The sequence below is a fragment of the Phalangium opilio genome, unplaced genomic scaffold, assembly GCF_054372755.1.
Source record: "Phalangium opilio isolate 3A_F unplaced genomic scaffold, DU_Popi_V2 ptg000073l_1, whole genome shotgun sequence".
Lineage (NCBI taxonomy): Eukaryota > Metazoa > Arthropoda > Arachnida > Opiliones > Phalangiidae > Phalangium > Phalangium opilio.
In genome coordinates this window covers 916855-938243 of record NW_028324183.1, presented here as the reverse complement: position 1 = coordinate 938243, position 21389 = coordinate 916855, and the positions used below count along the sequence as shown (strand labels likewise).

At 40.8% G+C, this 21389-nt stretch overlaps 2 protein-coding genes across 11 annotated transcripts; both read left to right on the top strand.

Annotated features, from left to right (window-relative positions):
- The first annotated feature begins 3664 nt into the window (after positions 1 to 3664).
- LOC149659246 (uncharacterized) lies at positions 3665 to 8183 on the top strand. Its single transcript, XM_089843991.1, has 3 exons — positions 3665 to 4132; positions 4202 to 4278; positions 8124 to 8183. Exons 1-2 carry the CDS (start codon positions 3665 to 3667, stop codon positions 4214 to 4216), a joined length of 483 nt encoding a protein of 160 aa, XP_089700117.1. The 3' UTR covers positions 4217 to 4278; positions 8124 to 8183.
- A 1780-nt stretch (positions 8184 to 9963) lies between these two features.
- Positions 9964 to 14754, top strand: LOC149659245 (uncharacterized). Of its 10 annotated transcripts, none has more exons than XM_089843989.1 (10): positions 9964 to 10836; positions 11319 to 11416; positions 11510 to 11683; positions 11769 to 11911; positions 11990 to 12063; positions 12126 to 12175; positions 12248 to 12677; positions 12772 to 12852; positions 12916 to 13102; positions 14427 to 14754. In XM_089843989.1, exon 1 carries the CDS (start codon positions 9964 to 9966, stop codon positions 10531 to 10533), a length of 570 nt encoding a protein of 189 aa, XP_089700115.1. In that variant the 3' UTR covers positions 10534 to 10836; positions 11319 to 11416; positions 11510 to 11683; positions 11769 to 11911; positions 11990 to 12063; positions 12126 to 12175; positions 12248 to 12677; positions 12772 to 12852; positions 12916 to 13102; positions 14427 to 14754. The 10 variants fall into 10 exon arrangements, with proteins under 10 accessions (XP_089700115.1, XP_089700112.1, XP_089700113.1 ...); XM_089843986.1 differs by having other exon boundaries at positions 9964 to 11281; positions 11375 to 11416; XM_089843987.1 differs by having other exon boundaries at positions 9964 to 11281; positions 11375 to 11416; positions 11494 to 11683.
- Positions 14755 to 21389: the final 6635 nt, after the last annotated feature.

Sequence of the window (21389 nt, the reverse complement as noted above, 5' to 3'; positions counted from 1 at the left end):
CTTTGGTCTCGTAGTATTGACCGTCTTTTCGAAGGCAAAAGGAGCCCTCGATCCCGCTGGACCCAACGATATTTTTCTGCAGGACGTCCTGCACAAAGCTCTCGTCGTCGGAGTCGATAAGAACTTCCGGCGGCGATGGTCTTACAAATTGGGTTAATGCGCGGCGACCGCGACTAGGGCCTGGTCGATCCCCGGGAGAAGACGGCGGAGACTCGAGAAGTGATTGAGAGAGCGATTGCGATTCTTGATAGTGACTCATTGCTGGTAGTTTGATTGTGAAAATCTACTGCCGATGCTCCAGCTTTTATACCAAAATCTCAGGGCCATTTTTTTAGAATACAGGCCCAGATATGGTTTTTTTTATAAAACCACCTAATTTTACTTTTATTAAGTGTATCAACAAGCGATTTGTTAATTTAACCTTAAATGCATTTTTTATTGACGAGTTGATACTGGAGATTATGAAGGATATTAGCGTAGATACGCATATAAAAAACACCTCTATAGTTTAATATTAATATACGTTTATTCATATTTAAATCATGTTAAAAATAATTTCACTTCCTCCCAAAATAATAACTTTTAACCTTCATCAAAAAATTTTCCTATAAGGAAATCTTATACATATTATTCAAAATATATTATTCAAATCACGCCCAGACAGGCTCAAACAAACTTTGCAGACCCATAAAAAAACCTGCCCCCCCTCGGCCTTCTGTCAAGGTTACTCCTTCTTAACCTTCGCGCATAAATTTTTAATATCAAACGATCTTATTTGAATTATTTAAATCGTGACTAGACAAGTTTTGCATATAGAAAAATAAACCTAGACCTTGGAGAGATTTCTCATTCTATGAATATATACCTAAATAACTTTTTCCCTTATTATCGAAAAAATAGTTTCTTAAGAATCTTGAAAGCTAGACACTATTAGATTTAACCTCCATAATTTACTATATAAGCCCCGTGTTTCAAGGTAAAAGTTATCAGTTGTTTAACTTCTGTTACTTAAACACCAATCCCAACAACTTTAAGATGTCTTTCTCTACCGCTCCTCGATTACCCGCCCTGTCGTTTGTCAAAATTCATCCGGCAGCGCTTACTCCTCGTCGTGCCACTCCCCAGTCGGCCGGACTGGACTTATATTGTCCAGTAGATACCATGATTGAACCGCATGGTGTCAAAATCTTGTCGACCGGGTTAGCCGTTATGCTACCGGCGAACAGCTACGGTCGCATTGTCGGCCGTAGTAGCTTAACGGTCCAAGGGCTGTTTGTCGCCGAAGGGACTATAGGTATGTTTATTAGTTATTTTATAACGCCCAACAGTATAATATTTCTAAAGAATAACAATAGACGCCGACTATCGGGGCCCCCTGAAAGTGATCATAGCCAACGTAGGGGAAACCCCCTACACTGTCCGGCGAGGCGATAGAGTTGCCCAATTAATAGTTACACCGGTGCTATTGTTAAGGCCGGTGGAAGCAGCGGTAAATAGTAGGGACTATACAAATAGCCACGGATCCAAGATGGCCGCCACCCCAAGATGGCCGCCCTCTCCCCATCCACCAGACTCAAACCAAACTTTTCAGACAAGTCTAGACTAGCCCGAGCTGTTAGTTTCATCCCTCCCATGACATCATCTTCTTAACTTAAACTAAAACTAAAACTATAGTCAACCTTGACGTCATCCCTGGCTTGCTAACATTGGGTGTTACCCTTTTTTCTCTGTAAGCCTAAAGTTAATAAAAACACAGATTTTAAGACATCAAATATTTACTTTTTATAAGATGTACAGATATGGGTGATAAATAAATACAGAATATATATTACAAAATAATCAACAACCAACAAGGATAAACAAACATGTTTTAAAGAGTTCATTTTTCACGTTGACCCTGTATCGTTATTTGACTCGGAAGTGCAATCGGCGGAGGGACGTTTGGGCTTATTTTCTAATTGTTTTCTGTTTCGCCGTTCAATTTCGTAAAGAGTTAACAAAACGTTGACTATTAACCCGTAAACAAAAAAGAAAATGAGGCACAACATATTGCGAGGGCTATGATAGCAAATGATATTTAAATTGCTAGTACGTGCTATATGTAACAAACTAGAGAGGTAAGAGGCAGTTTTAATTGGATCCTATTTGTCACATTAGGCGGAGCGTAAGTAAAGAGATAATATCATTGGATAGGTTAATTAAGGTGGAGTTAGAAAATAAGCCTATAATTATAAGTCTGACAAGAATAACAAATATAGAAATAAAGATTTTTTAATAACAAACAATATAATATATACAATAACAAATATTTATATGAAAAACCCACCACCATTTAAAAAGATTAAACACCGGTCGACCCAAACCCCCCACTGCCGCGTGCCGTCGGGGTCAAAGTCTAGAAACAACATAAAAATGTGTTACGTGCTGAAACCTAAATTAAAAACTTGAAAATATTTACCGCCGTTTCCACCGGTCTTAGCAATATAACCGGGGTCACTATCAATTGGGCAAGCCTATTGCCCCGCCGAATATTGTAGGCGGTGTCCCCGACGTTGGCTATGACGACTTTTATGGGTCCCCGATAGTCGGCGTCTATTATTGTTAAGAATTATTATACTTTTAAGCACTATAAAATAACTAATAAACATACCTATCGTCCCCTCGGCGACAAACAGCCCTTGGGCTGTTAAGCTGCTACGGCCAACAAGGCGGCCGTAGCTGTTCTCGGGCAGCATCACGCCTAACCCAGTCGACACGATTTTGATACCGTGAGGGTCGATTACGGTATCCACTGGACAATATAAGTCCAGTCCGGCCGACTGGGGGGTGGCACGACGGGGAGTAAGCGCTGCCGGATGGATTTTAATCACGGGCAGGCAGGGCAAACGAGGAGCGGTAGAGAAAGACATCTTAAAGTTTTTGGGACTGGTGTTTCAGAAACAGAAGTTAAACAACTGATAACTTTCATTTTGAAACACGGGGCTTATATACAAAATTAGCGAGGTCAAATCTAATAGTGTCTAGCCAATACTTTCAAGATTTTTAAAATTTAATAAATAGCCAAAAAGTTAATTAGATATATAGGTATAAAATTACAAAATCTCTCCGAGGTCTAAGTTTTTTTTCGTATGCAAAAAAGTTGTCTAGGTGTGTTTTAAATAATTCAAACGAGATCGTGTTATATAAAAAACCCTTTAGCGAAGGTTAAAAAGAAGTTACTTTGATAAATGCCTAAGGGGACAAATATTATTCGTATGTAAAAGCTTGTTTAGGCGTGTTTCGAATAATTTGAATAATTCTCACGAGATCGCTTTATATAAGAAAAACAATTTATTAGTGAAGGTTAAAACTAATTACTTTGGGAGGGACGGAAATTGTTTTTTTGACATGATTTAAATCTAAATAAATGTATATTAATATTAAACTATAGAGGTATTTTTTATATAGATAGATATCCTAATGTCTTCTATAATCTTTAGTACCAACTCCACAATAAAAAAATGTTTTTAGGTCAAATTAAAAATAGCGTATCAGACATAATTATATTTTTTAAATTCTTAATAAAAAAAACCATGTCTAAGCCTGTATTCTAAAAAAAATGGCCCTGAGATTTTGGGTATAAAAGCTTGAGCATGGGTATTGGATTCTCACAATCGATCCAGCCATGAACAAGTACCAAGAGTCTCAATCTATGTTTGAATCTCCACCTTCTTCTCCTAATAATCGACAAGGATCCAGCAACGGTCAACGAACGCTGAGTCAATTTGTAAAACCCGACCCCGTTGAGATCCTCCTCGATTCTGACGACGAGGAGTTTGTCCAGGACGTGTTGCAGAAACACGTTGTCGGCGTCAACGGGGTTGAGGGGTCCTATCGCTTGAGAAGCGACGGGCAATATTTTGAAACTAAAATCCCCCCGCGAAAAGGGGATTTCTACATAGATATCAGTATATATAAATTTAAAGACATAAAAGACGCCCAGGCGGACAAACTGTGGGAGTGTAGACATAAGCGGCTAAAAAGAGTCGTTGACGCTAAAAACAAAGACGCCGTCAAACTTCTAAACGCTTTCCATCGCTTGGTGGACGACGTGAAGAACGACGCAGAAGCCGCTCAGCAGCCGCCAAGCAAAGTAAGTATCTTATTAACAATAAATTTACAAACCAAAAATTTTGTTCCAATTTTTTTTTATTTCTGATAGAGATTCAAAAAATGAGTTCGAGCAGCGGCAGCAGCGGGAGTGACTCGGAGGGTAGTGGCGGAGAGGAACACGCACAGGTAAACCGGTACTACACAATTGAGCGACAGATTGACAAAACGAGTCGCAAGTGGCATTGTAAACAAATCGATTTGCGTATAGCTTTCAAAAATCTGGAAGACATTCCAACGCGAGATTTTTTTCGAATTTTTCGAAAAATTCTCGACGAAGTTATACGCAAATTAGTAACCGAGAATCCCGGGTATAATCGGGTTCGATTTGTTTTAAGCTCCCCCGGATTGACGACCCCCGTTAATATTAAATTTATAAAAATTGACAAATTCACCAGTAAGCGAATTATGCGAACCATCTATAGAGTAACGCAATCTAGTCGGGACTTTGTCTTTAATGGGGAAGATTTTCAGTTTGACATTATTTTTTTAAACCTCGACGCGAATATAGGAGTTTATTATAAGTCCATAAAAAATAGAACTTTGGTTAATTTGGATTATTTCGTTAAACAAAATAACCAATTTATTTTTATGGAGAATAATGATAACCTTTGTTTTGCTCGGAGTTTAGTTTTGGGTAAAGAGCTGGCCGATCGCAATTTTTATCGACAAAAAAAGCAAGGTCAGCCCTTTAACCAGAACAATTTCAAAAAACTGAAACGCGATAGCACCCTTGTGGGTAATATTGCAAAAATCTTGCACAGGAAAGCCGGAGTCCCCGAAGGTTTTGTTACTCTAGAAGATATTCAAAAATTTCAAAATTATTTAGCTCCCCATTATAGAATCGTGATAATTGATGCTGCGAATAATTTTACCATATTTTTCAAAGGACCCCAAGCTCCTAAATTTATCTATTTATTAAAAATTGGCGACCATATCCACCCCGCGAAAACTTGGCACGGCATGATGGGGGGTTGTATCTCTTGCGATTTATGCTTAAAATCTTTTTACAAATACGAATTGTTAAAAGAGCATAAATGCCCCGAGGATACAAAACCCTATATATGTTTTCGGTGTCAAGGAGAAGCTTTTCATTTAACCAGCGATGACGATATTCTAAAACGTTGCGACGAATGCCACCGCTACTTCTTTTCTGGCCCCTGCTACGAAACTCATTTATTTAATGGCACCTGCGCGAGCCAAAAACGATGTTTAGAGTGTGGGCGACTGATGGGTGACGATCACGACTGCAATCCCGAATGCTCTCAGTGTAAAATAGTCCATCCGCCAGGTGAACATTTTGTTATGCCTTTGGAAACCAAAATGAAAGCCTCGCGGTTTATTTATTACGACATTGAGACTATTCTTAGAAATAATATCCACGTCCCCATTTTACTAGTTTGCGACGTAGAGACTGAAGCTGGCTTTGAAACTAAAATTTTTTACGGCGCTAATTGCGTCGAGCAATTTTTAAATTATTTATTTAGCGTCGAGCAGGTAGTTTTGACTGGACAGAAACGTAAAACGTACCAACCGCGCTTTACTAACACTCAAGTCGTAGCTCATTACGCGAAAGCTTTTGATAACTTCTTAATTCTTAAAGCTTTAGTCCATAGACACGTCACCCCTGCCGTTATTTTTGACGGCAGTAAAATTCTCATGATTCATCTCGAGGGACCGCAAATTAGATTCCTCGATAGCTTTAATTACATTAGTCAACCTCTGCGTAATTTCACCAGCATGTTTAGCCTCGGCGATGTGGCGAAAGGATTCTTTCCATTTGATTTTCATACCGAAGAAAATCTTAATTACATTGGCGTCATCCCTGAAGCTTCGTACTTTAACGTAGCTCAAATGAAAGCCAATGATTATCGAGATTTTCAAACTTGGTACGCGTCAATGGAAGGATCTATTTACAACATCAAAGAGGAGCTTATTAAATATTGCATTCAAGACGTCAAAGTCCTGAGACAAGGCGTCGAAGCTTTTAGAAAAATTTACGTAGATCTAACCAAATTAGACCCTTTCTGCTTAAAAAATATTACTTTGGCGGGTGCTCTAACCACTATTTATCTTAACAATTACTATAAACCTTACAGCATGGGTATTGTTCCTTCTAACGGCTATAACGCAAAATTTAATCACAGTCAAATTAGCTTAAAATATCTCGCTTGGGTGGAGAAAACTGAAAATATAAAATTGCGCACTGCTTTAAGCTACGGGGGCGAGTACCGCGTGGGTCGCTATTTAGTCGACGGCTATAGCGAAACTCCTCCCAAAATCTACGATTTCCACGGTTGCTACTTTCACGGTTGTCCATGCCAAAAACTTAATGCCTACAATACCCAACTCAAAGCCAGCAACAGATTTCTGTACGAGCGGACCCTAGATAGAGAGCTGTTTATTAAAGAGAAGATGGTCGGGTATGAATATACCTCGATTTTTGAGTGTCAATTTGCTAAGCTTTTAAAAGAAAACGCCGAAGCAAAGGCTTTCTGCAAAAGTTTAACTTTTCGACCTCAAATATCAGCCCGTAGCGCTCTCTATGGGGGACGGACGGAAAATTTTGTTCTTAACTGCCACGTGCAAGGTGAGGAGAAAATTTTCTACAAGGATATTATTTCTTTGTACCCGAAAGTTTGTCGCGATTGTCCGTACCCTAGCGGCCACCCCATAATCTATAGCAGAGATTTTGACAAATCGCCAGGGTGGTATTTTGGCGTTATGAGTTGTCGTCTGCTTCCCCCTCAAGATCTCCACATCCCCTTAATTCCCTTCCGCAGCGGTGGTAAATTAGCCTACGCCCTCTGTCGCACGTGTCTAGAATTGCGAGCGGAAATCTGCGATCACACTGTCAACGAAAGGGCTTTCGAATCAGTCTGGCCAACGGTTGAAGTCTATGCCGCTATGGAGCATGGATATAAACTCCTCGATATATTCGAGGTGTACCATTATCCAAAAACGGAATATTTCTTCGCCCAGTACATGACTGATTTTATCGCCCTAAAAGTGAAGAATTCCGGATTTCCCGCTCACGCGCAAACGCCTCTGCAAAAAGAGGCGTATATCGCTGATATAAACAAGAATGAAAAGCTTTCTCTGACCGTGGCGGATATTCAATCAAATCCTTCACTGCGTAATATCGCTAAAATTAATTTAAATTCTCTTTGGGGTCGCATGGCTCTGAATACGGGAAAGATTCGCAGCATCTTTATCAACAATTATTACGAATTGATACGATACGCGAGCGATTACACTCTGGAATTAGTCGACTTACGGCCAGTTACGGAGTCGATCGCTCTTTTATCGTACAAAGCCAAAAGCGATTACGTTTCGGACTACAAACTGGGGTCGGCCATTGTGGGGAGCTTTGTTTCTTGCTACGGGCGACTCGAATTGAACAAGATGCTGCTTCAATTAGACCGCGCAGCCTTGTATTGTGACACCGACTCGATAATCTACCGCCATCTACCGGGAAAGTTTGACATTCCAACTGGCAATCATATTGGTTGCTGGGCGGATGAACTCGGCGGTGATTATATAACTTCCTTTTGTAGTACCGGTGCCAAAAGTTACTCGTTTCGCACTAGCAAAGGAAAAGAAGTCAAGAAAATTAAAGGGTTGACGTTAAATCGAGAAAATCTTGAAAAACTTGACTTTGAAACCTTTGAAAGTGTAGCGATGAATCCGGAAAAGGAAGTTACAGTCAATGTCCCTTTTAATTTTAAACGGGATAAATATAAGCTGCAGCTAGAGGCCGTTAAAATTACCAAAAGATTTCGCCAAACCTCGAATAAGAGATTGTTGAACGCCGATTTGACAACCAGTCGACCCTACGGTTTCAAAGAGGCAACACCCGCTTCAACATCTCTCTCGCATGAATTACGAGGCTAGGCGAAGACATACTTTTGAGGGCTTGTGGGAATCTTGCGTTCCTATCGAAGCCCTGGCCAAAGACGGTTTCTATCTTGCAGATGTAGAAACACAGACGACGCGCTGCGCCTTTTGCGGCATCGCCTTGTACCAGTGGCGTTGCACGGACCATCCATCGAGGGAACATCGGAAACACAGCCCATCGTGTCCGATGGTTTCCAAAAAACCGTGCAACAACAAACCACTGCGTCAGGGGTTTCCCGAATTCCCGACCAGCGAGGGCGAGGATGTTTGCGAGCCTCTAATCCAAACATGCCCAGCCATCAACAAAGAGCGGTCGGGAAACGAAAAAGTGCGCGTGCGCATAAATCCGTCGTGTTTTCTTCTGTAGTGCGTGTGTACCAACTACCCTCCGAGTCTCGCGTCAACTTTAACCTCCTCAACGTTCAACGCTTCCGCCAGCGTTGTCTGGAATTAGAAGAGAAACTTTTTAAAAAAACAATTACTTCATAGGGGAATTTTTTGGGTAAAAGGGTTTCGTTTATTTTGTTTAAATATTTTTTAATTTGTGTTTATTAAGGGTCTTTGGGTTTTGGGTTAATTGTATTTTTGATTATATATATATAAACTGTTAATTAAAATAAAAATGTTTATTAATCAAGATGAATCCAACCGAGTCAGTCTCGCATTCTTTAAAGTTCCAAACACCCGCCCAGTTTCTAATCGTGGGGCCAACGCAAGCGGGGAAGAGTTTTCTTTTAAGTAACTTATTGCAAAATCATCAGCTTATGTTTGACCCACCGCATAAAAAGGTTATTTATTGCTACGCCGCCTGGCAGCCAAACTACGAAAAATTGAAACAATTGATTCCGGGAATTCAATTTATTCAAGGCTTGCCAACGGCGGATCCGGACTTTTGGGAAATGAATCGCGACTCCTACTTGATACTAGACGACTTAGCTAGCCAATTATTTAAACAAACTCATATTGCCGATTTAGTGTGCGTGACGTCGCATCATTTAGGGTATACGGTTATTATTATTACTCAACAACTGTTTCCCAAGGGTAGCCAATCGCGGATAATTTCTCAAAACTCTTCCTATTTTATAATAATGAAAAATCCTCGAGATGTCGCCTCTATTAGATATTTGGCGCAACAAATAAGTCCAGATAACCCGAAGCGTATTACGGAGGCGTACAGACTAGCCACTAGAGAACCCTATAGCTATTTGTTAATTGATTTAAAACAAGAAACTCCGGAAAATTTACGATTAAGGTCGCGAGTTCTACCTCACGAATCACCTATGTATGTCTATGTCGATTAAATTTAATTGTCATTTGAATAATGGCCCCACGCGTTAAACGTCGATCAGCAAAACGCTCCCGACTCGTCGTAGCGCGTCCCTCGACCAAGTTTGCCAAATTTGTCCCTTATTTACAGAGTTTGCGTCAAACTAGCTGTAAACAACGGCGAACCCTCTTAAACAATAGTAGCGCGCCTCAATTAAAGAGCATTCAGACAATTTGTAAGAATTTAAAGGGCGGGGGTATTTATTTGAGTAAAGACCGTAAGAAAAAGCTAGCAAAGTACAAGAAAATTATTAGACAACTCGGATCAAGTACCTTGTCGCAGAAAAGCAAAAAAAAGCTGTTGTTGCAGCAATCAGGTGGTTTTCTTACGACGTTGCTTGCCGCAATCTTGCCTTCGATTGTCCAAGCCATAGCTGCTAAACTATGAAACAAATGGTTCTTGTGCCCGCTAGCGCAGTAACTTCAACAGCTGCCCAAGAGCACTCTGCTTTGGACCGAGAGATTGAGGATATTTTAAAATCGCCATTGAATGCCTACGATAAATTATATAAATATTTAGACGCTTTTAAGAAATATTTAAGTATCGAGAAACAAATTCCCTTACCTAAATTTGAGGTCGTAACACAGGCAATGTCTAATGTCCCCACGCCGCCATTACCGGTCACCCCTAAAATGCCCCCGCGAAAAAAACAATTGTCATGGCCGAGCTATGCCACGTCATCACCGACAACAAGCGCTTCGGGCAGTTCTTTTACTACGCCTAAACGAACCGAGCCTCGGCAAAAGGTTTTAAAAAGCGAAACGACTGCGGGGACACCAACGCCCGAAGATTTTTACCAACAATTTGGGCCGACTTATGTTGGAGATATGGTGAAACGGCAAGCCGAAGTTCTTGCAAATCATTTGCAAAACACATTTTTCACGCCAAAAAGAGAGCTAGAAGAAGGAGCTGTCGGTTATGCAAATCGTGACGACGATTTACAAGAGGAAATTGTCGATGAACAAGAGAATTTAGCGGAGGAAAACGGGGACAATTTAACGGACTTGGAAAACCTGTTTGAGACGGCCTCCGCTAAACAGAAAAACAAGAAAAAAAAGAAAAAACCTCGGAAAAAGAAAGACGAGCTTCAAAACTTAGGACCGCTGGTTCCATCTAACGAGAGGAGAAAGAGGCATAATAAATGGCGCGATATTGATTAATAAAAAAAAATGTAATATTTAGACAAATAAAAAATTGTTTTATTGCGAACAATATCTGTGTACATGTTTTTTTAAATGTAAAGATAAATATAATAAAGCGACATAGTCGTTAAGTTTAAGATTCTGGTCATAGATGGCGTCTAATATCGTCTTTCTAGCTACGCCCTTACAGCGGAGTGATAGGTACAGACAACAATGGACGCCACACAGTTGAAAGAATGGATGTTGAATTTGTTGTTTATTGTAAACAACTCGTTTCCCGTATCGTTTTAAATTAACTTTATAGTATCGCGGCGAATTTCCGTAAGTGCAAAACATTTCCACCGTGTCATTGTTAGAAAAGCACGCTATCCAATGTTCTCCAGCCTCTCCAGCTGCTTCATTATTGAATATAAAGCAAAATTTGGACCTTTTTGGCCGTTCTGGGAGTCTGTTTACTGGGAAGCATCCTAAATAGTAGGGTCGCGTTCTTTTGTCGCAAGTTAAGAGAGCGTTTATTTGCGAAGTGTTCATAATTTATTCTTGACAAGGCCCGTCTCGGGTAACGAGACTTTTTGTAGTTCGGCGCTGTAGAAAACACCCAAAATTTGCTCCCCCTTTAAATCTGCTACGCGATAGACGGGTGGTGACCTGGGTATGACGTCAACAACGCGAAATATTTCGTCAGTAAAGGTGCCTCCCGAGCTGGTTTTTCTAAATACTCTACTAGCTATAGAAAGACGCACGTGATCGCCAACTTTAAGCCTCGGTGCGTATCGATTAATTCCGTTTGATTTCCCGTACAGTTTATTCCAAATGATTGATTCGTTATCTATATTAACATGAACCGGTGCAATTCCAGTAGTTGAATGAACCCGTTCATTATAGGCTTGAGTAATTAAAGGTAAATATTTAACGTAATTTTTATTCCCCGTGGCCGTAATAACCCGGGCAATTTGTTCCTTAATTGTTCTAATAAAGCGTTCCGCTAAACTAGCCTTATGCTGACTCCTGGCAAAATGTATTTGCACATTGTTTCGTTTCAAGAAGGATGCAAAGTTGCGCGAACTAAATTCCCCACCGTAGTCCGTGTATATTTTTAAAGGGATCCTCTCTCGAAATATTTTTTTAAAAGCTTCGATAACCTCGCCAGATGTTTTGTTTCTAAGAGGTACTGTCCATCCGTAGCGGCTTAAGACGTCAATGACGCACAAAACATAGCGAACATTTTTATTAAAACGTTTTAATTTCGGTAGATCCAACAAATCAGCTTGAAAAACGTCATCGATAGTTGAGGCGTACACTTGGTTAGTTTTGAATCGGAAACGTCGAAATCGATGTTTCGTATAGGCGGGCTGTTTCTCGAGAAAGGCGATTAATTTTGCTTTTGGCACGTCCGGTAAGGCCTTTTGTAATCTGGCTAGCGACCCATAAGCGGCCGGATTTGCCACGTCGTAATAAATTTTTCTAATTTTAGCATCCATGTCTTGACAAGTATAAATAACGACTAAATGGTTTCCCAATAAACAACTTTATTTAATACACGCAAAGGTATTTTATAAAAACAATATCAGTTAAACAAATACGATATATCAATACATTTATCTTAATAGCCATAAATCAAGGCATTCTTTAAATCGGCAAAACTGTTGACAAAATAAGCGTAAATATCCTCTTGATCCTCGATCCATCCATGGTCGGTCTCAAATTGATGCAAAATTTTCTCACGATCCAGTTGAGGCAGCGCTTCGTGCAAATTACGCTCGACTCGATCGCTGAAATTTGTGTCAAATTCCGAGCAGCTTTGAGAGTGGCATATTTGTTTTCGACACTCGACGTTGGCGCAAGTGGAAGTGACGTCAAACAAGGTGGTAGTGAGCTCGTTTAAAATTAATTCGCGCATGCGACAGACAGCTATCCCTTTAGCCTTGAGATCCTCGTCAATCAACGGCTTTAAGTCGATCAACGTCTGCCATCCTGTTTTGTTCAGGCTAAATCCTTCGCTGGTGCTAAAGTTGAGGAAATAACGACTGCCGCTACCTCGTTCATAGTATCGAAGATCGATTAGACGTTCATCTTTCGAGTTGACGAAGCATTCCAGCTTGATGCGCTCTTTGACGGGCAACCAAATATGATAGCGAGGTATTTTTCCGTCAAAAAAGGACGTGAGTTCATTTTGAAACCGAAACAAAGCGTACCAGGCGTTAGGTTTTAATATAGTTTTTGTACGCGTATCCGATCTTTGAATTAATATTTTAGGTTCAATAGATTCAATGACGCAAATATCGAGCTTTGGCGTGACGGTGTGTACTTGGTGCATCTTGGCTCGCGACTGATATTGTATTTATAAAGTTTTAGTCTTTTATACGTTGGGGTGATTATAAATAATTTCTCTGTTTTTAGATATTATTAATTGGTTGTTTGGAAATTCGGCCATGACAATGCACGTGACGTTTTCGGTTAGCGGAGAGCTAAATCTTAACGATAATCGCAAGTTACCAGTCTGGGGCATGGAATTTAGACCTAACGAAGCGAGATGCTCTCTACTCAAATCAAAAACAACGACAAAAAAGCCCTTCTTATATAAATCGTAAGAAATAATATTTCCTCGGTCAAGACCTAATATCTCGAGACCCTCGAATAAAGAATTGTAACATCTAACGTACTGGTCGTCGTCAAAATTGGGCGTAAAGGGGATATCGGGATAATTTTGCGAATTTAAAGAGAATTGCATGAAATCGAGTTTGAAGTGTTGGAGATCCAGGGGGTTGGAAGTTGCTTCCCCTACAAATTTTTTATTAGTAACGAAAGCCACGACAGTTCGCGAGGGTAATTGCCCCGTAAACAAGCTGTCCCTAATAAAATCTTGCGTTCCGGTGGTTATTAAGAAATTTTTCATAACAATAGAGTTTACTTCGTAGCGAGCGTTTATTCCCGAGTTTAACATCTGGGCGTGAGCTAGTTGCAGTTCGGGATTAACCTCAATTTCGCGCGTAAACAAAGTGCATTCCGTTAAATCAATCTTATACTTTTTGCCCTGCTCATTGTGAATAATAGCGAAATCCGTGGAGCTTCGATGAAGTCTAATTCGCACCTCGATATTATCTAGTAAGAATTTGGGCGTTTTGAACATATCCAAAAATAATTCGCCAATTACATCGCACGTCTTTGATTGGGCCACGCGTTTAGCGCGACGACCAATACCATTATCTTCTTTGTTAATATTGGCGTTATCTAAAGCCGTCGCCGGATCAATAATGGTATCCAAATAATATAACATAGAAGTTAACCAGGAATTGGCCGCCGTTTGTCCATAATTTAAAAGTATTTTAAAATAGGCCATATATGGGTACATATTATTAGGTTGCTGGACAGCGACGCCATTGAGAAATAATTCTACTTGACAAAATAGCGAGGCAATTATTAAATTTGTCACCGAGACTTTCTTTTCCGCATCTGGAACGGCCGTGCCGTCCTCGTGCAAAACGCGAAATTTTACTCTCAAAAGAGTTTTAGTCAAATCATGATAATTGTTAGAGGGGGGAATGATAAATTCTACATATTTAGCATTAGTTAGGGGGGCAATGGGATAATGAGCAGTCGTTTTAGTCCCAACAATATTATTATTCACCACTGGCTTTTCAAATACTTCAAAGTCGGAAAGAACACTTTCGTAGGTCGACATGTTTAGTCTAGAAAATCGCGTTTAGTGCGTCGCTTAACACGTTTGCTCCGGCTTGTTTTAGCAGTCCTCTTTCGTTTTCGGCCCGTCCCGCTTTGAGTGTTGACGAACCGGTCCACGCCTTTATGTAGTAGGGAATTTATAGATTGTTTGACATTTCTTTTAATCGATTCTCGAGGTGATATTCCGGGGTTTTGGGCATCGCTAATTACTCTACTCGTTAACCCAACAGCTTCGGACGCTAAAGTACTAATGGCCGGCCTAATAAAGGGTGTAATTTTGCGCAATAAAGAATTAAAGATACCGCCAACACTAAAACGACCTCCGGATTGGAAAACGTTTGCGTGTAAAGCCGGAAGGGAGGATCCTCTTTGGAAATACAGAGTGTATCTATTAGGTACCATTGCTTCTGGGCTATTGACGTCGACGCCTAAAAAACAGTTTAATATATACTTTGCCCAAATTAAACGGAATATTTTCCCCGTAATCGGATTTCAATTCAATTTCAATTTCTTGTATATCGCTGGTTGAAATTGGATAAAAGTCGATATTATTAAATATTTCCTGGTTCTCCTCGTCTAGCAGCGAAAAAGCCGGCATTTTTATGAAACGTAGCAGAGGAGCTTGACCACCACCTACTACCTGTTGCCGAATAATATTGGTATAGACAAACATGGCATCGACGCCTCTCATGATATCCGCGGGATACTCCGAAGTCTCGTTATTAAGATACCGATCTAATTGATTGGCACTAAAGCCTAGCAATCGTCCCAGTCCCCTCCCGGGTGTTGTTTTGGGAAACAAAATGGAAACCGTATCGTTCAGTTTTGAAACCGTCACGGTTCCGTCTACATTCTGCGTAAATTTTAGACTTTTCCTATGCGCCGGGGACATGGCTTCGCCCATGGCACTTAAAACATCGCTAATATGATAATAAACCCCGGGAGGAATTTCACACGCAAAATTGTCAACTCGTTTGCCTTGAGGGTTATCCTGTTGATATCCGGGTAGGGACGGCTGGTCAGCCATATTTGGGTCTTCTGGAAATCTATCCACATCGTATTCGCTAGTCCAAAAATTATTATCCGCTGTCAGGGTCATTATTCTTAATCGAGGATTTACCAGAGCCACTCCCGAATGACTGTGTTGAAAAAATTCTCCCTCTTCGGGAATGTTAAATAACTTGGCCATTGGTCCAGCTACCGAGACGCGAACACCTGGCTCTATTTCGATACGAACATAAAATCTATCTTCCAGAGCATTTTTGAGAATGTACATTTTAAAATACTGGCGAGGCATATATTCTTGAACCCCCAATAACTGGTTTATGATTTTTAAATGTAAAGAGAAGGGAATTACGGCCCCGCTTGCCGTAAAATCGCAAATATAATCGCCCGCGGGTATTTTGATTTTTGCGACACTAGTCTTAGTAAATAGATGCATTAGTGAGTCATGAACGCGATAATTTACAAATGTGTCATTAGTTGTTTTGAAATGCGTAAAATTACGCTCTAAAGGTTTAGTGGATAGAAACGTCCCACCAACGTATTCAGCTTCTAAATTTAATATATCACGCAATTCCTTTGGGAAGAGCATTTCAATTTTTGCCGGACAATGGATTCTAAAATAATGCTCCGCTCCTTGCTTAATAACGCTAAATTCGGCCTGATGTAATCTTAAAGGGTCAAAATTGCGCGCAGTTATTTGAAGGTTTTCGGCAATTTCTTCATAAATCTTATAATCATCTGTCGATCTAAACTCGCCTGACACTTTAAAAAAGAAATAAAGCCAGGGTTCTTCCCAGGGGGTATAGCGCTTTATGGTTCTATTGACTCGATATTCTATGTATGCATTGTCTTTGTCTATAGTATATTCTTCTAACGTCATGCTCAAGGGTCCTAGTTGGTGTTTTCCGGAGTAATATCTATCGGGGTCAGCGCCAAGCAATTTAGCTACTTGGGGAGAAAATTTAATTTCCACCCATTCTGGTGTTTTGAAATTATACACGATAGCATACCCCCAATTATCTACTGTGTGGTATGTTACTTGAATTTTTTTAAATACTAATTTTTCTAAAGTGTTGGCTACGGCTCGATAAAGCCCTTCGGCGTTTTTCTCTGGCGTTTTACTGGCTTTAAAAGTTTGAGGTAAGAACAATACTGTGTAATTGTCATAATCTTCAGGGTTAATAGGCTTAGGCTCTTCGGGAATAATTGGTTCAGGCTTTTTTTTCGGCGGATCAACCGGCTGCGGAAACAAGGGTTTTTCATCAACCGGTGGTGGGGAGGGAGTCGGTAATACGGGTAGCTCTGGAGATGAGGGGGGTGTGGGCGAAGGTGTGGGTGTTAATGGTTCAAAGGGGGCGAGGGGTCTTGAGCGTGGGGGCGGTGGTGGAGTGGAGGGTTTTGGGGGTGGTGGCGGCGAAGAGGTTTTCGGGGGCGGTGGTAGGGTTTGTTTCGGGGCTGGTGGTGCTGGTGCCGGTGGAGGAGAGGGAGGTTTTGGGGGTGGTGGCGGAGAAGAGGTTTTCGGGGGCGGTGGTAGGGTTTGTTTCGGGGCTGGTGGTGCTGGTGCCGGTGGAGGAGAGGGAGGTTTTGGGGGTGGTGGCGGAGAAGAGGTTTTCGGGGGCGGTGGTAGGGTTTGTTTCGGGGCTGGTGGTGCTGGTGCCGGTGGAGGAGAGGGAGGTTTTGGGGGTGGTGGCGGAGAAGAGGTTTTCGGGGGCGGTGGTAGGGTTTGTTTCGGGGCTGGTGGTGCTGGTGCCGGTGGAGGAGAGGGAGGTTTTGGGGGTGGTGGCGGAGAAGAGGTTTTCGGGGGCGGTGGTAGGGTTTGTTTCGGGGCTGGTGGTGCTGGTGCCGGTGGAGGAGAGGGAGGTTTTGGGGGTGGTGGCGGAGAAGAGGTTTTCGGGGGCGGTGGTAGGGTTTGTTTCGGGGCTGGTGGTGCTGGTGCCGGTGGAGGAGAGGGAGGTTTCGGGGGTAGTGGAGGAGAGGAGCGTCTCGGGGGTGGTGGAGGAGGGGTTATTTTGGGTGGTGGTGAAGGTTTTCGTTTTGGAAGAGGGGTTATTTTGGGTGGCTGTGGTTGTACAGGTACTACGGGCTTAGCTGCAGTAATAGGAATTGGAAGAAAGGGAGTAGTTCGCGGTAAAATAGGCATAGATGGGGCTACAGGCTTATATTCCGGTTGAGGTTTTTTTCTTATCGACGGAACTTCGTGGCTTGTTTTACGTTTAATGGCGGCTTTGGGAATGTACTTGTAATCAAATTTTTTTTTAAAACTATCTCCAACATTATCAATTTCGATTTCCACGTAATTATTAGTGTAATTTAAACTTATATTTTTAGCATGCTTTGATACAGGATATTTTGATATATATGGAACATCCTCGTAATTATTCTCTTTAAATTCAAATAGCGTGGTCAAGGGGGAATCAGCTGGTATTTTGAACCGTATGTTTTCCTCTCCTAAAACTTGCAGGTAAACGGGAAAGTTTGTATCTAACTGTTTTCCCAGGGCCCCGTCTTTATATTTATTCACTAATTTAAAAGATAATTTGCCTTTTAAATACGGATGACTGTTTACATCATCATTTAACAGCTCGACAAAATTTTGGGGCAGTTCGTACTCTTTGGTCTTGGTATAACGATTGACAGGTATCTCTATTTTTTGATATTCAACAGGCTCTCGAACAGCTGCATAGTTGCCATGGTTTGGGTCACTTACAACCTGAATTTCAAACTTGTTAAACTCTTCGCTTATATTCACCCAATGATTTGGAAATATGATTTCTGCCAGCCCAACTTCATAATCGCTACTCAAGTTAAGAGGTTGATGCAAATAATTTTTAAAACTTGATTGGGTATTGTTTGGGTATATATCTAAACACGTATTAGACGCTAAAGTTAAAAAAAAGTCGTCATTCATGACTAACGCCTGTTTATCAACTAACCCCAACTTCTTAAACAAACCTTATTTTATACATAAAAAGATCGGCCATAGCTCGGTAGACTGGCCGGGATTTGAACTCGCCACCTTTTTAGGTATTACATTAGTAGACCCTGCCTTTAACCACTGAGCTATGGACGATCTTAAAATACACGCCGTTTATCTTCATCAAAAAAAACTTTAAAAAATTCTTAAACTTTTAAAGTCGTTACCCTTGAAAAATCTACGTAGCTAGGTAATTGACCTTACCCGATTCCGATAAAAAAGACAACGCCCTGACTAGTTCGAGCCGGTTTTCAACTTGTTTGATGCAGTTATTATATAAGACGTTGGGCTTTAATAGTACGTTTCAGGGTGTGGTCGACAGGGTGTGGTCCTTAAAAAATAAATTTTTTTATCTAGAGAACTTGTTTAATATTAAATCTGCTCTCGGTCATTTAGTATATAAGCTCTGTGTTTCGCGGAGAAAGTTATCAGTTGCTCAGCTATGCTCTTAAAAGTCCAACTAAAGATGTCTTGCTTTAACTCGTGCCGCTTTTGTTGGGTGAGAAAAGACCAAACTCAATTTTCCAACGGAAAAGGGACCAATTTCGATTATGCCAACTGTCTCTTCTCGGGCATTGCCTGAAAAGGGACCAATTTCGATTCATGGGCTAGATTTACGTAGCTTTTCTGGACAATCTCTACTCATTTGACTGCCCGAAAAGCTGCGTAAATTTGTGTAAAGTCGCATTTTCCATCGCGACTTCTCCTGACAGAGTGACCAGGCCATCAGAAGGCTTTGTTCATGCATCCTGATGGCTAATGTCGAGGAGGTTCATGAATCGACCTTCATTGCAGCGTAATTTGCGTCCATACAACGGACTATAGCAATGAAGGAAAATAAGTTAAGTCCCGCTACTTCTTCCGTGGCAAGACTTAATTTGACATGTTTTCCATTGATCTCTTGAAAGTTGCGTAAAATTTGTGTGAAGTCGGCTCAGCCATCAGAATGCATGAGCAAAGCCTTTTGGTTGTGGTTCGATTTCATTTGCAATGTCGGGCTGACGCTGCAATGAAGGAGAAGTTCTGGCTCAAACAACCAGACCAGAACAAGAAGGCCAAGCCTCGCAGTGGCTCGGATGTAACTTCCTTCGGGAGGTAAAGGGTCAACGAAGAATTTTATGGGACATGGCCCGTACAACCTGACAAGCCCTGCCACCGCATAAGGTTCTGCGTACCCTGCACCAAATGGAGCACGTTCTCTTCAGTGAGGCCTTGACTTCGATGTCCTTCTCAAACTTAACAGCTGTTCGCTCGATCAACGTGGATAGGATTCGGAGCCGAAAGGCCCAAGATCTTCATGAATCAATGGAGGCATGTACCACCAGAGTGCCTGAAAAAAAGCTAGTGGCCGACGCCCCGCTAGAGTGAATGCCACGTTGATGTCGTGAAATTGTTAATAAAACGCGGCGCTAATTACGATTTAAAGAGCGGCTTTCAGTTAAGATTTTGACTAAAATATCAAGTTTTGAAAATCAAAATGTCACTTTGAGCAAGATGCTTTTTACGCCAGAGATAAAAACAACTACCTTCAAAATTTCGATTTAAAGACATTAGCGGTAAAAGTAGCGGTAAATATTTCTGGTTTTAATTTAATTTTTGTTTATATTTATATTCTTGTTATTCTCTATTTATATTCTTGTTATTCTCTATTTTATTGTATATATTATTTGGTATTTGTTATTAAAAAATCTTTATTTATATATTTGTCTTTGTTTCTCAGACATACTTTAAAGGTTTTATGGCGGGAAATTCAAACAAGAATCTTACAAAATAACTAGACTGGTTTATTAAAAGAACTACAGCCTCCGAGGGTTAGCCGAGCTTGTTTTGGGGCAAAAATGGGTAAAACCCCTCTAAAGAGTCATAGCATGCTGGAAGGTAGGGTTGATCAGGTAGGAATTTAGCTTAATCTTTGTTTGCAAGTTTGGTGGATGGGGAGAGGGCGGCCATCTTGGGGTGGCGGCCATCTTGGATCCGTGGCTATTTGTATAGTCCCTACTACTAAGGTTACTCCTTCTTAACCTTCGCGCATAAATTTTTAATATCAAACGATCTTATTTGAATTATTTAAATCGTGACTAGACAAGTTTTGCATATAGAAAAATAAACCTAGACCTTGGAGAGATTTCGCATTCTATGAATATATACCTAAATAACTTTTTCCCTTATTATCGAAAAAATAGTTTCTTAAGAATCTTGAAAGCTAGACACTATTAGATTTAACCTCCATAATTTACTATATAAGCCCCGTGTTTCAAGGTAAAAGTTATCAGTTGTTTAACTTCTGTTACTTAAACACCAATCCCAACAACTTTAAGATGTCTTTCTCTACCGCTCCTCGATTACCCGCCCTGTCGTTTGTCAAAATTCATCCGGCAGCGCTTACTCCTCGTCGTGCCACTCCCCAGTCGGCCGGACTGGACTTATATTGTCCAGTAGATACCATGATTGAACCGCATGGTGTCAAAATCTTGTCGACCGGGTTAGCCGTTATGCTACCGGCGAACAGCTACGGTCGCATTGTCGGCCGTAGTAGCTTAACGGTCCAAGGGCTGTTTGTCGCCGAAGGGACTATAGGTATGTTTATTAGTTATTTTATAACGCCCAACAGTATAATATTTCTAAAGAATAACAATAGACGCCGACTATCGGGGCCCCCTGAAAGTGATCATAGCCAACGTAGGGGAAACCCCCTACACTGTCCGGCGAGGCGATAGAGTTGCCCAATTAATAGTTACACCGGTGCTATTGTTAAGGCCGGTGGAAGCAGCGGTAAATAACTTTAGTTTTAATTTAGGATTCAGCGTGTAACACGTTTTATATATTGTTTCTAGAATCTAACCCCAACGCTTCGTGGGAGTGGGGGGTTTGGCTCGACTGGTGTCTAGTCATTTTTTAATGGTGGTGGGTTCTTTTGTAAATATCTTTGTTATTATTATACATGTCTTTTTGCTAGTTATTGTATATACTTTATGTTATTAAAAATTGTATTGTAAATTTGTATTTTCTTTTCAGACTTATAATTATATGCTTATTGTACTAGCTATTTAAATATCATTTACTATTGGAACCCTCCCAATATGCTGTACCGCATTTTCTTTTTTGTTTACGGGTTCATAGTTAACGTTTCAATAACTCTTTACGAAATCGAGCCCATTACTAGCAGGCCAGCGATGAATATAGTTTAAGTTTTGGTTTGAGTTAAGAAGATGAC